The following is a 17,274-nucleotide window of genomic DNA, read 5'->3' on the forward strand; positions in this document are numbered from 1 at the left end:
AAATGACGAGCAGATTTGCTTAAGTCTGGACCTACTGGAGGAGAAAAGGGAAGGGGCAGTGCAGAAAGTGGCCCAGTGCCAACAAAGGGTCATGCGTTATTACAACAAGAGCGTGCGCGTGAGGCAGTTCCGAGCAGGAGATTGGGTACTTAAGAAGGTGAACCAGAACACCAGGGATCCTAACCATGGCGCCCTTGGCCCAAAGTGGGAAGGCCCGTACCGGGTGATACGAGCCACTGGACCAGGAGCCTATAAATTAGCGCACCAAGATGGACGAGAAGTGAAAAGGTCATGGAACGCCGAACACCTGAAGAAGTATTTCCAGTAAGCAAAGTGCTCTACTAAATCCCCATTTTGACAAGATATCTATGTTAACTGCATTATGGCTTTGCTGCACATGTATGTATTCAGTATTCTTGTAATGCATTCAAATTTCAAATAAAGATGAATTCAGCATGAAATCCCCCTGCTAGTCTAATCAATAAAGATTTTACCAAGGCAAGTAAGTGCCTACTTCTGCTCGGTCAACAAAAGACCAGCAGCTAAAGCTACGAAAATTCTACTAAGGTAAATCAGTGCCTACTTCTGCTCGGTCAACGAAAGACCAGCAGATAAAGCTACGAAAATTCTACTAAGGCAAATCAGTGCCTACTTCTGCTCGGTCAACGAAAGACCGGCAGCTAAAGCTACAAAAATTCTATTAAGGCAAATCAGTGCCTACTTCTGCTCGGTCAACGAAAGACCAGCAGCTAAATTTACGAAGATTTTACCAAGGCAAGTAAGTGCCTACTTCTGCTCGGTCAACGAAAGACCAGCAGCTAAAGCTACGAAAATTCTACTAAGGCAAATCAGTGCCTACTTCTGCTCGGTCAACGAAAGACCAGCAGCTAAATTTACGAAGATTTTACCAAGGCAAGTAAGTGCCTACTTCTGCTCGGTCAACGAAAGACCAGCAGCTAAAGCTACGAAAATTCTACTAAGGCAAATCAGTGCCTACTTCTGCTCGGTCAACGAAAGACCAGCAGCTAAAGCTACGAAAATTCTACTAAGGCAAATCAGTGCCTACTTCTGCTCGGTCAACGAAAGACCGGCAGCTAAAGCTACGAAAATTCTATTAAGGCAAATCAGTGCCTACTTCTGCTCGGTCAACGAAAGACCAGCAGCTAAATTTACGAAGATTTTACCAAGGCAAGTAAGTGCCTACTTCTGCTCGGTCAACGAAAGACCAGCAGCTAAAGCTACGAAAATTCTACTAAGGCAAATCAGTGCCTACTTCTGCTCGGTCAACGAAAGACCAGCAGCTAAATTTACGAAGATTTTACCAAGGCAAGTAAGTGCCTACTTCTGCTCGGTCAACGAAAGACCAGCAGCTAAAGCTAGGAAAATTCTACTAAGGCAAATCAGTGCCTACTTCTGCTCGGTCAACGAAAGACCAGCAGCTAAATTTACGAAGATTTTACCAAGGCAAGTAAGGGCCTACTCCTGCTCGGTCACCGAAGACCAGCAGGTAATTTGGCGAAAATTTCGCTAAGGCAAACGGATGTCTATTCCTGTTCAATGCACTAAAAAACCAAACAGGAAAACCAATAGAGAGCATTCAAAATTTTTTTTTTATAAATGTTTAAATTGTTTACAAAACAAACACAAATCTAGAGCTTATACAAAAAATAGGCCTAAAGGTTAGGAGAATCAACGGCTCCAGCAGCTGAAGGATCAGCGAGCTCGGGAAGTGAGAGATCAGCAACATTAGAAGGTGGAAGATCAGCAATGCCGAGAGGAGGAGGCATGGACCCTTGACCCACTTCGAGAGTGCGTCCCCCAGCTTCCCCCTCTTGCACGCCATCCGAAGGAGTCTCCACCTGATCCTGCCCGCCCTGCTCCTTATCACCCTGGCCGACCTTAGCCATGTACCTCTCCACTCCAGCCTCCAGCCTCCAGCTTGCTCATGTCTAGCTCGGGATATTCTTCCTTAAGCACAGACATTATGCACTTATAGGAGAAGGCAACCCCAGAGTCATACTCGACATCCAGCCGATCGTCCACATCAGCGGATTTGCCTTTCTCCTCAGCCAGCTGCTCACCCAAGGATTTGATTTCCCCCTCAAGGGCGGCCCTCAGAGTATCCCTTTCAATTTGAGTAGCATGGAGATCAGACCTCAGGTCACCCAGCTCACCCTCGAGTTTGGAGGAAGTGGATTCAGCAACCGCAACTCTCTCCTCTAGCTCCATAATCTGCTTGTTCAGCTCAGCCAGCTTCTCCTTAGAGCGATCAGCAGATTCAGCTTTCTTCTTCAATTCCTGATTGTCAGCTTGGAGTTTCTTCTCATGGCGCGCGGACCCAATCTTGTAGCACGAAACCATGGTGGCCAACCTGAAGGACACTCTCTGAACAGAAGCAGCTAATTCGGAGAGGTTCATACTCTCGATGTCCTTCACCATCTTGGGCCCCACTGCTTTTTTGTAATCCTTCTGATACGGGCTCAGGTAGTCCACTTGATCCCGAGATAGTAGAGGAGAAGAGCGGTCCCCAGACTGCAAGCTGACCTCAGGACTCTTGTCGGAGGTTTTCTCCCCAACACTCTTACGAGGTGGAGGCGGGGGCAGAGCAGGAACAGGCGCCTTGGAAGGACCAACGCTAGGTTTCTTCGGGGGAGGAGGAGGGTTGCTGGAGCTGCTCGAAGCCCGACCACGCTTTCTGGTCATAGCACTGAGAATCTTGCTATCCATCCCGGCGGCTATATCTACTAAGCCCGAGCCGACCAGACTTATTGGTGACAGGAGGTCTTGGCAGGTAGACGCGTTCAATAGAGCCGTTTCCACCTAAAGCAAAGGCCGATCTTCAAGCCCCCCGATCAGACCCCACGACTCTGAAATAGCACAAAAGGTTAAAGAACCCAATAAGTAGCAGTCTAATTAAGAATATAGGCAAAAATGAACGACCTGGGGTGACAAAATGGGTGGGAAGATATATATCCCCACCAAGCGACCGAACTGCTGGACACCAGTTCCCTCCAGCAAAGAAGAATTTGTTCTTCCAATTTTTACATGAAGATGGAAACCCAGTGATCGATTTTCTCTTGGCAGAATTGGACATAAAATAATACCAGCCTGCCTTCTTTGGGCTACTCCACAGCTGATACAGATGTTTCACTTCGACAAGAGAAGGCTCCTTCGACCCACACCTCTCCTACAACACAAACATCGCCGAGAGAACCCTCCACCCATTTGGGTGTAGCTAACCTGGGGCCAGGTGCATACCGCCCAGTATCTTGGCAAAGTAAGATTGAAGGGGCAGCCGAGCTCCTAGTCTGAAACTCTCCAAGTGCATCGTCACATACCCTTTCGGAGGCCGACTAGGGACATCGCCTTTTCCAGGAACTACAAGAAGAACCTCGCTGGGGATGTCGTAGAGGTTCCTAAGTTTAAATAGGTCAGTGGGGGTGGTGGAACAAGCCATGAAATCAATAGGGTAGGAATCAGCCTCCACCCTATGGCCTAGGTTCCTTCTCTGAGCAAATCGGCTCGGTCCGGAATTGCTCCCCTCACCATCGCCAACTCCTTCAGAGATCCCAACCCCACCAAAGCTGTGGTTCTCACCAGAGCCCGACGCAGGTCCACCTCTATTTTTTCCAAGCGCTAGTTCGGGGGAGGAAGAGACAACCAGAGGGCGTGGGTACGCAAGGGTATCCCTGCCATGGGAAGGGCCTACACTATTGGAGGGACCCAAGAAATCGGTGGGTATTGGCACGTTGAGGCCTGAATCCCCTAATTCTTCATCACCCTCATCAACAATTAACTTTCTTTTCCGGTTTGACATATCGGAATCTCAAAAGAAAAACCAAAACAAACCCAAGTACATGAATACTAAAAGGGGCAACACAGAACCCAATCAACAACAGCCAAAGAAAAGGTTAAAGGCTATACCTGGAACAGACGGACACTGATAGCGCTGCCGTGACAGAGACAACACCCAGCAAATGGATACTCCGGACGTTGGGAGTATGAGCAAAGTTCAGAGAAAATTTGGTTAACGGCGGAGGAACGAGTAACAAGATGATGATGACGACTCCAGTCTAGGGATTTGAAACGAAAAGGGGGAAATGAAAGCATTAAAGTGATGGAGACGCACCGTACATCGAGGACAGATAGCCCGTCATTTCAAATTTCAAAATATGAAGAGTCTGCGAATGCCACGTCACCAATTGTTACAAGAGGCCAGGCTAGATGCAAGCCCAGATACGCAATGGACATGCTCATTTAGGCCCATGCTCATGTCAAAACCTCCCCTGAAGAAAAGAAATCCTCAGGTCCTTCCCTGTAGATAGAAAACCAGAGGAGAAGCCCCCGGATTGGCAAGATTCGACAATCAGTTTCTACTCTTGACTCATTTCACTCACAAGACCAGAAACTGGGGGACTGGTGTTAAGTAAATAAAAGCACCAGGTCGGTCATGCTACTATTTCCACCCCGGCATGAATCACCTCAGCCAAATGGTACGAGCAGAGCAGGGGCAACACGAGCCGAGCCAAGACGAATACTGACCAGAGGTATATACCGAGCCGGTACCCGTACCCCAAAAAGCGGAAGCACGATCTCACAGAATCGCGGCAGTTGTGCTTTCCCAGAACCGTTGCGGGAGATGCGAGATCCCACGTTTGCCCATGATGCAGCAGTTAGAGTCCCATGAGGGGCTGCCACTGCCCAAAAAAGGTGGGATGAAGGGCAAACGGGAACGTGGGGACAGCGGCTATAAAAGAAGAAGAAATCGACGAAGAAGGAGAGAGAAAAACTGAAAAGGGGGAAAACGCTGCCAAATTGCAACCAGGCCATTTCCTTACAAATTTCTAACAAACACCTTAAATCCAAATTACACTGTTTTCCCGTAAACACCTTGTGCTAACTTAGGCATCGGAGGGTTTACGCCGGCAAAACCACCGGCGTCTCTGATCCGTTTTCGGTGAACGCAGGTCTAGTGAGAGAAATGAGGGTGATTCCAGCCTTAGCGGTTCGTGCAGCAGTTGATAACTTAAACGTTGGTGAAAGAATCTGGTCGGTCTAAGGACGAGCAGATTTCGGCATCAACAGGTATGATGAAAAGCTAAACAAAGAGTCTACAAATAGACTCTGTTATATGTATTTCAAATCATCCAAAACTATGAGTTTAAGACTCTAAGAGTTCCTATAAACTCTTTTGTCTCAATGACTCTTAGTTAAAAGTGATTTTAAATCTAACAACAATTCTCTCATGATTACTTTTACAGGGACCAATAGTGATACTAGAGCCAAGTTGCACATACACGTTTGCTAAAGTTATTCAAGTTCAACCCCTTGGTCAAAGGATCAACTATCATATCTTATAAAGAAATATAGTCTACTTTTATTCTCCTCGCTCCACTCTATCTTATATATAGTAACAACTAATATTAATGTGTTTTCCTTTTGGAACTATTTGCTCCACTTTTAATTAGAGAGATAATAGACTTATTATCACAAAGTACATTAATTGAATAATTGATTTATTTGGTAAATCAAGTTTTAGTTCTTCAATGAAACATTTGATCCATATGGCATATGTAATTGCCGTACTGCAAGCTTTATATGCAGTCTCCATTATATATTTGACAATACATGATGTGTATAAAGTCGTAAGAAATCTTACATATACAAATTTAGCCATTGAGGAATAAATATTGACATATCCTATCTCAGGTTTTTGTGTATAAGATTAAGATTCTCTTCTGATCTGAACAATCCAGGTTTTTGTCTTATGCCACCTGTATTTTAATGTTAGTATATAATTAGGATTTAACTATTTTTTCTTTTTAATTTATTAACCACCAATCATGTTAATATGATTTGATTAGATAAAAATTAAATCAAGAGAGGATCCTGATCCTTGTGTATAACCTTTAACTACTATCCTAGCTTTACATCTTTTTTATCTTTCTAGCAATTAGTTATGGAAAAAGTGTAGAGTTTCAGAAAGGAATTTATATAAAGGGCAAGTTTAGAATTATAATGGTGTTATTAGATTTATTAAACTTTTTAATTTTTGTAGATTGGTACCTTTAACAGAGGGGTTTTATAAGCAAATTTGAGGGCAAACTATATCTTACATGCATGTAAGATACATGCCTCTCACATGAATAGTGTGTGGGTCCCACATATACACTATTCATGTGAGAGGCATGTATCTTACATGCATGTAAGATAGGGGATCCCAAATTTGAGGGGTGTCAAAAGCTAAACTCTTTCAAATTTCAATTGAAGGGCATTTTAGTGATCACAGGAAAGCATGTTCCGATCATTTTTTAAACAAGGGGTATTTCTGAGTATTGCCGAGGCAAATACACGTAAATTCACATCCATATCTGGCCAATTTAATCCCCTTTTTACTTGGTAATTAGTGCTCCAATCTCATAGTAATTAAGGATTATTAGTCACTTCACCTCAGTCTCAAATGGAAATGGAACTTTAAGCTTAGTACGGAAAGGGGGAAAAAAACAACACAAAAAGTTTTGAAGAACACATTCGCCGGCAACGCTCTGATGATGATTGATGAATTCCGGAGGGAGATAGAACCCAGAAGAATTTGAAAACGATTTTCCAGTATAAAACACATTTTTTGGGTATTGTTCTGTATGTAACTAAGTATGTTAACAACAATCAGCTCCTTCAAACAGGAAACACAAGCTAGTACGATTGTGAATAAGATTTCCCATTGAAACAATAGAGAAGAATGAATATACGAACAGGCAAATCAATTTCTCAAACTTCCTTCTCACTGCACCCAAAGCCAACAGCAAGTACATTTTATTGCGATTATCAGGGAGAACTATACTATAGCAATATTAACAAAATGGGATTCGATACACACTCAGTTGGAACTTCTTCCAGGAATCTTCTTAGCCCAGATTCAGAATTCAGTGGTATAAGCTGGGTAAGATGATGCTCAATACTCATTCCAACTCCTTGAGAAAATCAACATTATCAACAAAAACCTGCAAAATAAATCAAGTACCAAAGCAAATGAATCTCACAAAAGTAATACTAGGTTTTCTTTTAGAAAAGAAGGAAAGAAGCTGCTTTATAATTCTCATTAACAAATCCAGTAGTATAAATATACACTTAGATAGTAAGTTGAGTGCATGTACAGTCACTGCTTGCATATTAAATCCTGTATGATATGACACACTGGTTCTCAACTTGTCAAAGAACAACAACCCAGGCTAGGCAAATGACTTCCATCAAACAAAATAAACTAAGCTAAGCAAATTGATGGTTTGGAATAGCCCAATGATGAGCATTTTGCACATCCATAATTGAGGACGGCCAAAACAAACTAGGTTGCACCAATCCCTTGTTTGCTAACAAGTCAGCAGCAACATTTGCCTTGTTTTATATGAGAGCATGAGTCACAGTTTCTCTGTCTTCCCCCATTTCATACAGGTGCAAAATCTGTGCTGCAGATCCTAATAACTGAATGCTGAACTATTTTTTAATTAGTCTTGGCCTATAACTGTTAACAAGATCCACAAAGGTTGTTACACAACCATGTCTCAGAGGTAATCCTATCGTATTCCATTTCATATTTGAGGCAAAAACTCAAAAAATAATTAAAAATAAAATAACAAGAAATAGTGCCAATTCCTGCATAAACAGTACGTCTATTAATTCGTGCTCCTTAAGGGCTTATAAGATTATTATTTCAGACTGCACTGGTCTCAAAAATTTCTAGCAAGGACATAAGTGCAACCACCAAAAAAGTTGACTAGGCACGAGCATAAAGGCATTAGATCTTTAGATTGCATACCGTTTTCCAACCGTCAGGATCCAAGCATGCAGTAATCTTGGTGTTGATACCAGGTAATGGGCCAGGTTCCCGTGTAACTTTCCCACCAAAAAGTTTAATTGCCTCTGCAGTTTTATAAACATCATCTGTGCCTATTGCAATCTGCCATAAGAACAATGAATTTAGTATCCAAATTGTCCAGTAAGATAGATTTCTCCAATTTGTTCAACATAATTTGTTCATCATGATATATTAACATGATGAGCAAAATTACAGCCAATAAGGTAAAAATAGTGAGCATAAAAACTAATTATGCAACAAAAGCGTAGAATATAAAGATAAAATTAAAAGACAAAATTTGAGGTAAAATTCAATATCTTGCATGTCAATAAATGCAAAACATTCTGCCCAACATGCTTGAGGAGGAGAGTGAAAAAGAGAAAAAAATAAAAACAAAGAGAGAAGTTATTCTACCTGAGCATAAGCATTTCCTTTATCATAATCAGTGACTCCATAGTTGTAAGTCAACTCAAGCACAACATTTTTGTCTTCGGGACCATATCCCATCATGGCTATTGTATACTGAAAAGACACGACAATAACATCAGCAAAGGGAAAGATGCACCTATGCGATGATTACAATTAGGCACTTGTTACATGGAACAGATTTAAATCGATTAAAAGATATTGAAAGGGAAAAAGGGGCTAAAATATATCCATACTGCAAATAATAACTTGGTGAGAATAAACTTGCTAATTAATATTATCCTTGAGAAAACAGTTCAAAGAAGAATATGAAGGGCAATACAAGGAAGAACAGATAATTGTTTATGGACTTTTTTTTCCCCCCTCCTTTTAACTTTTGAGGGAACGTGCATCCACAATTGATTTTGGCTTGCTTGATAACAAAAACAAATTAACTTTTCTAGATCCCATTTGCTGCATAATCATTTTTTTGTTAGACAAGAGAGCTCTTCTATCCCATGCTGTGACCCTATATTTTGAAACTGAAGCTTCATGTTCAAGAATCATACAAAGGATCGCCCATTCCCTAAAATACAGCCAACAAACTTGCTAATTAATATTCTTCTAAGAGAAAAGCTCAAGGAAGAATGTGAAGGGGCAATGTGAGGAAGAACAGATAATTTTTTACAGTCCCCCCCCCCAAAAAAACACTTTTGAGAGAACAGGTATTGACAATTGATTTTAGCTTACTTGACAATAAAAACAAATTAACTTTTCTAGATCCCATTTGCTGCATAATCATTTTTTCATTAGACCAGACAGCTCTTCTCTCCCATGCTGTGACCCTATATTTTGAAACTGAAGCTTCATGTTCAAGAATCATACAAAGGATCGCCCATTTCCCAAAAATACAGCAAACAGACTCTCTTGTGGTGTAAGAATCTCATTACTGAAAAAACATAACAATTTGACCTATGAAATGTAGTGGCTGAAATAAGGAACAATGTCAAAGTACCTTGTATTCTGGATTATCTCTTTTGCGAAGAAGCTCCATGCCAAAGGCCTGAAAGACAGAAGTGATATACTAAGAACTATACTTCAAACATAGTAAACAAAAGAAAATTTCATATGATCACAAAAACTGTGAATCTAACAGATTATCAACGCCCAAACCTTCACATTACAACACTAACCTTCTCATAAAAATTTATGGAGCGATCAAGATCGCCAACACGAAGCATTACTTGACACAAGGGCTCAGGGGTAGGCCCTCTTTCCAACAGTTCAAATTTGTAACCATCAGGATCTTCAATAAATGCAATCACAGTATTGCCACCTTTGACAGGACCAGGTTCTCGGGTTACTTTTCCTCCTTTAGCCTTTATGAGTTCAACAGTCTTGGCAACCTAGTCAGAAGATGATTCAAGTTTTGGCATTGTAAGTGTCAACAACCACCGTACAGCCCAAGAACCAAAGGCAAAAAATGTGGCATAGAACTAAGAAGCTTACAAATACAAGCCTCAAAGAGGAATATATATAAAATGGGAGGAAAAAATAGTAACTTACATCATCCACAGCAATACCGAAATGGCCAAATCCAGTTCCGATATCATACTTGTCAACTCCATAATCTGGAAGCATCATTTAATCAATTTAGTAGACACAATGATCGCGTAGTTATCTACTATTGAGTTCATTTGTGCTGATTCTTTTAATCATCCGGTATTCTTACAAAGATTCATTTCAAATTCAGTCGCTTCAGAGTTTAGCAAAGGGGTTACAAAAGTAAAGCGCCAGTCAGATAGCTTACTGTAAGTGAGTTCAATAACAAAGTGAGAATCTTCTGGTCCGTATCCAAGAAACGCATTTGTATATTTCTCCTCTGGTATGTCACGTTTACGGAGCAACTTCATCCCGAGGCACTCAGTGTAGAATCTGCCATCACCAGCAGGAAATACAACTATTAACGGAAAGAAAGAAAAAAAAAGAAAAAAGAAAAAGAGCTGGTTTTATAAGGTGAAAAAAGCAAAACATATACACACTTAATCGTCCTGTCCAAATCTCCAACACGATAAACAACATGAAGCATTCTTCTTTTGTCTTTCTTGACCCATTCCAGGGCACTTTCATGAGCAGCACTCGTGCTTGCCTGCGCTGCATTCCCAGCCGACGACGCCACCCCTGTGCTGTTCACATCTCCTCTCAAGGGCTTAGCAGCTCTCAGACCGAATAATTGCGACTGCGGGACAGCTGAGTAATAAATAAATAACAATTAAATTCAAATATAAACACGATTCTGGCCCTCAGTTCAGCTGACGAAACTAACAAAATTATAAAAAAAAAAAACATAATTGAGAAAATAAAAGCCAATACGTAGAGAAATCTGATACCGCTGGCAAGGGGAGAGAAAACGAGGTTGCGTGAAGGAGTAAAGGAGGAGAGAGGGAGTCCAAAACGGGAGGAGGAAGAGAATCTGAAGGTGGAAAGTGAAGGCCGAATTGAGGACGCCATTGATATTATCCTTACCATCTCCTATTGTTTTACTTATTGATTCTCGCTCGCCTTCACTCAGCTCACTGCACTCACTCCCTCAGCTTCTGATGCTGTGCAGTCGTCAAAGAAAGAGGTTAAAACTTCACAGCAGAGAAGATTGATTTACTGATTAGTGGGCTCTTAGAGAGTGAGGTCGAAGAACATGAGATAAGTTTTTTTATTATTGATTGATTTTAATTTTGTCTTTATTCGGACTGTGAAATTCCTGAGAATAAAGCGAAATCTGTTGTGTGTGTCAACTCAGCTGATGCGATTTGAACCGAACCGACTCTCGAGTTTGTTTTTTTAATAATTTTTTATTCGAGGAACCGTACAATTGGAAGGACGAGTTTCGCGAGAACCCCACCGGACGCTGACATCCATTCTCTCTCCGGTCTCCACCATCCAGTAACGAACGAAACTACGAGAGCAGCGTTCGGTTTCCGAGTTATGTTTATCTCCACAGCCCGCAAATCTTGTTTGATATAAAAATCTAAATACACCCCCGAAGCTCCTAAATGTAACTACCTTAGCTAAATGAAGGGTGTGCGTGACTTTATTTTCTTGGCAGGCCCTTTTTCTGTTGGGCCAATATGAGTGAGAAATCAATCATCAGATATAGTAAACAGTTGACCCTTCTTTTTTATTTTTTTATCTGTTTCTTCTCTTGAATACAGATCAAAGTTTGACCATATGTTACAAAACATAAAACTGCTAATACCATAAAAAAATTAATTTATAAGTTAAGAATCTATCCGTAGTTAGATAAAGATATATTCCGTCGGTTTATACTGCAAAATCAAAAGCAATAAATTCTTTGCCGCGAATCCAACCGATAAAATATGGAAAAAGGAAAAGGAAAAGAGAGACACAAACTTAATTTACACAAATGAAAAAGACTATGATTTTCTATTTATGTTGTTAATAACTTAATGCATCATTGCATGGTGTATGTATTCGAAAGAGCAGATTTAATAGGATCTAAAATTATCATTCTCTTATAAGTTAAGAATCTTTTAGTTAGTATCCAGACAGAGATATTTATGTTGCAAAGACAAAGAGAAGAGACAAAACTCACTTTACATGAATGCATTAGGGCATTAAGCATTCAGCCCAGACACCGAGATCCATTTGTTAGCAGTATCTCCTATTACTACAAGCCCAATTTCAAAATTGGCCACAAAAAGCAGCCAGCGTGTTTTGAGCCCATAATAAGTGCATGCTGTCCCAGTTCTAGTTATTGTCAGATAATTTAAGCAAAGTATGTTAATATGTGAACCGAAGAATTGAAACAATGATAATAAAATTATCATAAAATTATAGTATAAAGCCAAAAATTAATATAATTTTTCATCTAACACTATCATGCCTTGTAACTTTTTTTTGTCGTTTTCAAGGCCTTCAGGTATTTTAGATTAAGACTTAACCATCACTGTTTGCACCTGCGAAAAAAGGACTATACATGGATAATTAGTCCGCAGTAGAGAACGTCAAAATTTGTAAAAACATATTTTTTATTTTATCTTTTCTTACCGATAGTGAGTCATCACTAAAAATAGTAGTCAGCTACTATTTATAAATAGTGAGTCACTACAAACACTAGTTAACCGGTTTGAAAATTTTTATTATAATTTTGCACAATTTTTATCAAAAAAATGAAGTGTAAGTTTCTAGAACATTAATATCTATTTCTAATTCTCTGTCTTATTCTAATTCTAAGCTTGAATTACTACTAGTGTTTGATTCACTATTAATATGTGTAGGTGCAACCACTAACAATTGGTCCGTTCGTGCGATATTGGACAACGGAGAAACGCACGACTTCGCATCAGAGGCTCAATATTTTTTCACGAGGAAACCTTTCTCGTGCTCGCAAGAGAAAATGTGTCTAAACGTGGGGGCCCTCGTCCGGTGTTATTTTTAACTTTTCCCAACAGGTCTCTGATTAGCCAATTAGTGACTGACAGCTTAGACGTACACTACATGCATGGCGGCGAGTAGGCTGAGCGGCGGTGCCATAAAGTAGGCGGTGTGGTTGTGGGCTTATTTTAAAGCTGATGTGACTTTTGACAAATCGCGCACAATGCATTTGGCGCGTATCTGCATTTGCAATCGCCCCTGAAAAAGTATGTGGTGTGGCCAAAAGCTACGCCAGCCGTATTGGCGCGTTTCGCTCACTTGAATTACGAGGATATGAATGTAATTGGGGTTTTTGCTGTTGTCAATTTTGTAGGAATGTTAATTGTAATAAGAAAATAGAAAATGAAATACCAACGTCGAATCTTGAAAGTGACCAATGATTTTACGCTTTCCTTTTTCTTTCTTTCCATATTGTTATAATATTGCAAAAGACAATATACGAAACTGTTGTAAAAAAAAATTTATCGGTTTGGGCTGCTGATAACTCACTTTATGTAGGAGAATTGACGAGCGAAAGAGACATATCACTAACATAAAAGTGATAGAATGAGACATTATTTTGTTTTAAAAAAATAAAATAAAATAGGAGTAAAACAACGTCGTTTTGTCTTTGATTCAATCAGCCCTCTGTCGTAAGGGTTATTTTTAGGGTCCTCCCCTGAGGTTTGGTGTATTAATAATCTGATAGACAATATTCATGTAATTACAAAGACCTCCCCTAACGTTAGAGATGGCAAAAATACTTGTCCGGTCCGAACCCGGACCGTACTCGGGCGTTGCGGACCCGGGTATGAAGCCGGGTCGGTCTTGGACATCACTTGATAAATTCGAAACCCAAATTTTATTAAAAAAATTATAAAATATATATTATTTTAAATATTTTATATCTATTTGACTCATTTATTATATATATATATAATTTTAAACACTTAAAGTTTATATTTTCATGTCAAATTTTATTGAAATAAATTTAAAACTTATAAAATTACCAAAATATAAAAAATATATACACATAAAATATTAAAAAATATAAAATTCGGGTACCCAAATTAAAACCCGGCCCGAACCCAGACCCGGACCAGTTACATCCGGACAAAGTCCGGTCATGGCAATACCTGGACCCGACTCGGAATTTTGCCATCTCTACCTAACGTTAGTATAAAAATAGGTAAGCGTCAGTGTAAAAGGGTAAATAAGTAAAAGTAAACTTGAAATTTAAACAAAATCAAAATTCAAGCAAAATATGCTTCAATGTCCGTGAAATGGAGACTTAAACACACCATTACCCAGTCCAAAGTCATTATCCAGTAGATGAAAGAAAATGATTTTTTTCACAAAGTGTACTTCTCCTCGTAAACACAGCTTACACTTAAACAAAACCCACCGTCATTTTCATCCATGGAGAAGAAGCGTCTGCAACTCACAAATAATTTCTGAAATCATTGATTTATTTTCATCTACTGTACAAGATGACGTCGTGCGGTGGTCCAGAGCTTCCAAGAAGCGAGTATTACCGGCATCTAGCGTCTATCGTGACTGGAATTAGATCGCAAGAAGAGGTCAGTCTTCGAAAACACAGCCTACATGCTTGAATCAGTGGCTTACAAGATATTGTTGTTATTTTATTGATTAAAAATGAAAATGGGTCTGTTTTAATTAATGAAAGTCTGTTTTAATTAATGAAAATGGTGCTGGATGTTGTTTCTCTCTGGTTTAGGTGTTCCGAGTATGACAGAGATGATGCTCTAGATCCAGGTTTGAGGCACCAACAAAACTCGAAGATATCAATTATAGAGTGGGATTTTCAAGACCTGAAATCCAATTTAATATTTACTTGATCTGGGTTTAAATATGGATGGAGCAAAGATTGATATCAGAAGGGTTTTATGGTCGGTGCCAACGACTGTACTATCAAGTTTAAAATATGAAAATCATTTTTTGTTAATAGCTCTGCTCTTGTGGCATATATTAGTTATGAAGTAGTTTGTAATAAAAAAAATCACAATAATAATATGCATGCAGGATGCAGCTATGCCGCCACACATTATTTTAATTTTTTTATTTTATGCAATGTCAATTTTTTTATTAAGCAATTTCATTTTTTTTATCCAATGGATATTTTCATCTTCTTAAGTAATTTGTGATTTTGGCACGAATTACCCATCAGTTCATGAAATATTTTGGCAGGAAGGGTATTTTTGGATTTTCAATAGTCAACTAACAGTCCACTTAACATGATACAAATGTCAGGGGAAGTCTTTGTAATTACGTGAATATTTTCTATCAAACTATTAATACACCAAACCTCAAGGGAGGTCCTTAAAAATAACCCTATGTCGTAATTATATCTGCTTATCATTTTTTATTTATTTAATACAAAAAAAACACAAACTTTGTAGCAACTAGTGAGTAATCAGATTTAAATGCGGATACAAAATGTTTTCAAAAATGATGAATGGTTGACGTCATTTTCTTTTTTTCTTTTTTTTTAAATAAGCAACATTTCTTTAAGGACTTCAAAATCCAAACCTAAAGACTTCAAAACCCCATTTAAAAAAAAAAAAAAAACCCCCCATAGATAGACTCAAGTAAGGCTACGGAATGATCATGTTCGAGAGGGAGTGAAAATGAGAGCATGTCGACTTTTTCTTGAATGGTTGGATATCTTAAGAAATGCAAAAATTTTGATTTCTGCTTTTTGTTATTAGGGAAAGTGACTGCTTGGATATCTTAAGAAAAGAGCAATCTGTTCGTTAATTTTTTTTTAAAAAAAGAAAGTCTTCGGGGCTAACAATTTCGTTCGTTTTTTCATTATGTCACGGGATTCCGTCCGCTGTTGTGCAATAGTTGTACTGTGCCCTATTTTTGTCTTTTACGCCTTAACAAATGTCAAATCTTACGCATGCATACTCTTTAAAAAATGTTCATTAAACAAAAGAGTAAGCACGCACGCATGAGACTTTTGCTTTACGACGCCTAAAATAATTTTTTATTACATCATTTTATGATCAAATTAATAAATGTTATGATATTTTAAAACTTAAAATCATTACCCAAAAAAAAAAAAAAAACAAGAAAGCATGAACGAGGAGAGTGTTTCATAGTAGTTGGGTACGGGCCATATTTTATTAATGAAGCGAAGCGTGACGAGTCGCGAGTCGTGACAAAGCTTATTGACGTGGACTCGTTTTCTTAATTCTTAAATTAAAAATTAGAATTTAAAATAAAAAAGCAAACAATCAGTTCGTACAACTCAACTCAAAACGCAAGATATCGATGGTTCAATAAGAGAAGTCTTGCACTTATAATGTTGAGTGTAAAGGTTCGAGTCTCCATAAGAATATTATAGAGATTGATTTTAATTTTTTTTCAATTATCAATTCAGACACCCCTTAAATATTAGAGAGAGTTTAAAATATTTAGATAAATACTTTAATGGATTAATGTATGATGGTAGTCTTAATTATTTAGTATGATTATAAATATTATAATTATAATATCTGATGTAATATCAGTAACAATAAGTGTATAACAAAATAAAAAAAAAAAAAAAAAAACTCAAAGCGCATGATTGAGTTACAGTCACGGTTAGTGTTAGTGAGAGCCGCTGAGAGCGTTTGTGGTGCATTCAGGACGTGATCGTGATCATGAACCATGATTCGCGAGAGGGACCGCTTTGCAAAGTCAAAGTGATAATTAGTGAACGTGGGTGGCGCTCTCAGCCTCTTCTGATTGGCTGTACTTTGTTTGTATACAGATAAAAATAATTAAAACAATGATTATTGACACTAATAAAAAAATTATTACATAAATATTCCGCCGGCATTGGCCACTGGCGGCTGGCCACGCAACTCCTACGTCCTAATAAAAGTTGATACGCTGTCTATGGAAGCAAGGAGCTAACAAGTTTCAATCTTTAATTATTTGGAAGGTTACGATACCAAATCTCATTAAATTGGCGTGTTACATTCATTTCTTGAAAGGCTACTTCAAACGTAATCATAAAAAAATATTTTTGATTCGATATACATAAGTATGTTAAAAAAATTTAAAAAAAAAATCTTATTTTACACTCTCCAAAAAAATGAAGTTAAAGAGTTTACTAGGTATTTGTTGATCGTTCTAATGCGCAATTAAGGGAAAAAAAAATTAAATGACCTTTTTAAAAACCTTAATTTCGATTTGTTACCATCTAATCCCTAACGATTTCCAATCAAAAAGAAAGTTTCCAAATGATTCACCAATTAGCACATGATTCCAATTCCCCAAATGCATAAGCAGCAAGATCCTCTCAAGTTAAAAGCAAAACTAAGTATTAGTTTTTCAATTTGTCCCTTTATAAATTGACAATTTTCATTTTACCCATAAACTATCTTGAAACTTGAAATAATCTTGGAGCTCTCAATGTCGTTAAACCTTTAATTATCAATCATGATTAGGGGTGGGCGGTGGTTCCTATTTTTTCTCCAAAAAAAAAAATTGATAATTTTAATATAAAAATTAAAAAAAAATCAATTTGGTTCTCGATTTAAATTCGCAAAATCAAAACAAAACCAAAACACAGT

General features: G+C 38.4%; 3 protein-coding genes across 3 annotated transcripts; all 3 read right to left on the reverse strand.

The window, feature by feature from the left end:
• Positions 1-1,673: 1,673 nt before the first annotated feature.
• Positions 1,674-2,727, reverse strand: LOC127903041 (pectinesterase inhibitor 10-like). The gene is made up of 2 exons (XM_052443600.1): positions 2,021-2,727; positions 1,674-1,938 (listed from the first exon to the last, which is right to left on the reverse strand). Exons 1-2 carry the CDS (start codon positions 2,725-2,727, stop codon positions 1,674-1,676), a joined length of 972 nt encoding a protein of 323 aa, XP_052299560.1.
• A 93-nt stretch (positions 2,728-2,820) lies between these two features.
• Positions 2,821-3,817, reverse strand: LOC127903042 (uncharacterized). The gene is made up of 2 exons (XM_052443601.1): positions 3,241-3,817; positions 2,821-2,867 (listed from the first exon to the last, which is right to left on the reverse strand). Exons 1-2 carry the CDS (start codon positions 3,815-3,817, stop codon positions 2,821-2,823), a joined length of 624 nt encoding a protein of 207 aa, XP_052299561.1.
• Positions 3,818-6,697: 2,880 nt separating this feature from the next.
• Positions 6,698-11,193, reverse strand: LOC102607940 (probable lactoylglutathione lyase, chloroplastic). Its single transcript, XM_006475617.4, has 9 exons — positions 10,648-11,193; positions 10,300-10,507; positions 10,068-10,192; positions 9,824-9,888; positions 9,451-9,663; positions 9,273-9,320; positions 8,267-8,374; positions 7,814-7,954; positions 6,698-7,001 (listed from the first exon to the last, which is right to left on the reverse strand). Exons 1-9 carry the CDS (start codon positions 10,784-10,786, stop codon positions 6,960-6,962), a joined length of 1,089 nt encoding a protein of 362 aa, XP_006475680.1. The 5' UTR covers positions 10,787-11,193; the 3' UTR covers positions 6,698-6,959.
• Positions 11,194-17,274: the final 6,081 nt, after the last annotated feature.

This window comes from Citrus sinensis, chromosome 1, assembly GCF_022201045.2.
Source record: "Citrus sinensis cultivar Valencia sweet orange chromosome 1, DVS_A1.0, whole genome shotgun sequence".
NCBI lineage: Eukaryota > Viridiplantae > Streptophyta > Magnoliopsida > Sapindales > Rutaceae > Citrus > Citrus sinensis.

Bases quoted from the DNA above. Each gene is read 5' to 3' on its own strand.
- LOC127903041 (XM_052443600.1), bottom strand. From the start codon at position 2,727: ATGGATAGCAAGATTCTCAGTGCTATGACCAGAAAGCGTGGTCGGGCT. The intron at 1,939-2,020 runs GTATGACTCTGG...GACATGAGCAAG, and splicing joins GACGATCGGCTGGATGTCGA to CTGGAGGCTGGAGGCTGGAG.
- LOC127903042 (XM_052443601.1), bottom strand. From the start codon at position 3,817: ATGTCAAACCGGAAAAGAAAGTTAATTGTTGATGAGGGTGATGAAGAA. The intron at 2,868-3,240 runs GTTAGCTACACC...GTGCTATTTCAG, and splicing joins CGGTATGCACCTGGCCCCAG to AGTCGTGGGGTCTGATCGGG.
- LOC102607940 (XM_006475617.4), bottom strand. From the start codon at position 10,786: ATGGTAAGGATAATATCAATGGCGTCCTCAATTCGGCCTTCACTTTCC. The intron at 10,508-10,647 runs GTATCAGATTTC...TTTATTACTCAG, and splicing joins TTTCTCTCCCCTTGCCAGCG to CTGTCCCGCAGTCGCAATTA. The intron at 10,193-10,299 runs GTGTGTATATGT...TGGTGATGGCAG, and splicing joins GATTTGGACAGGACGATTAA to ATTCTACACTGAGTGCCTCG.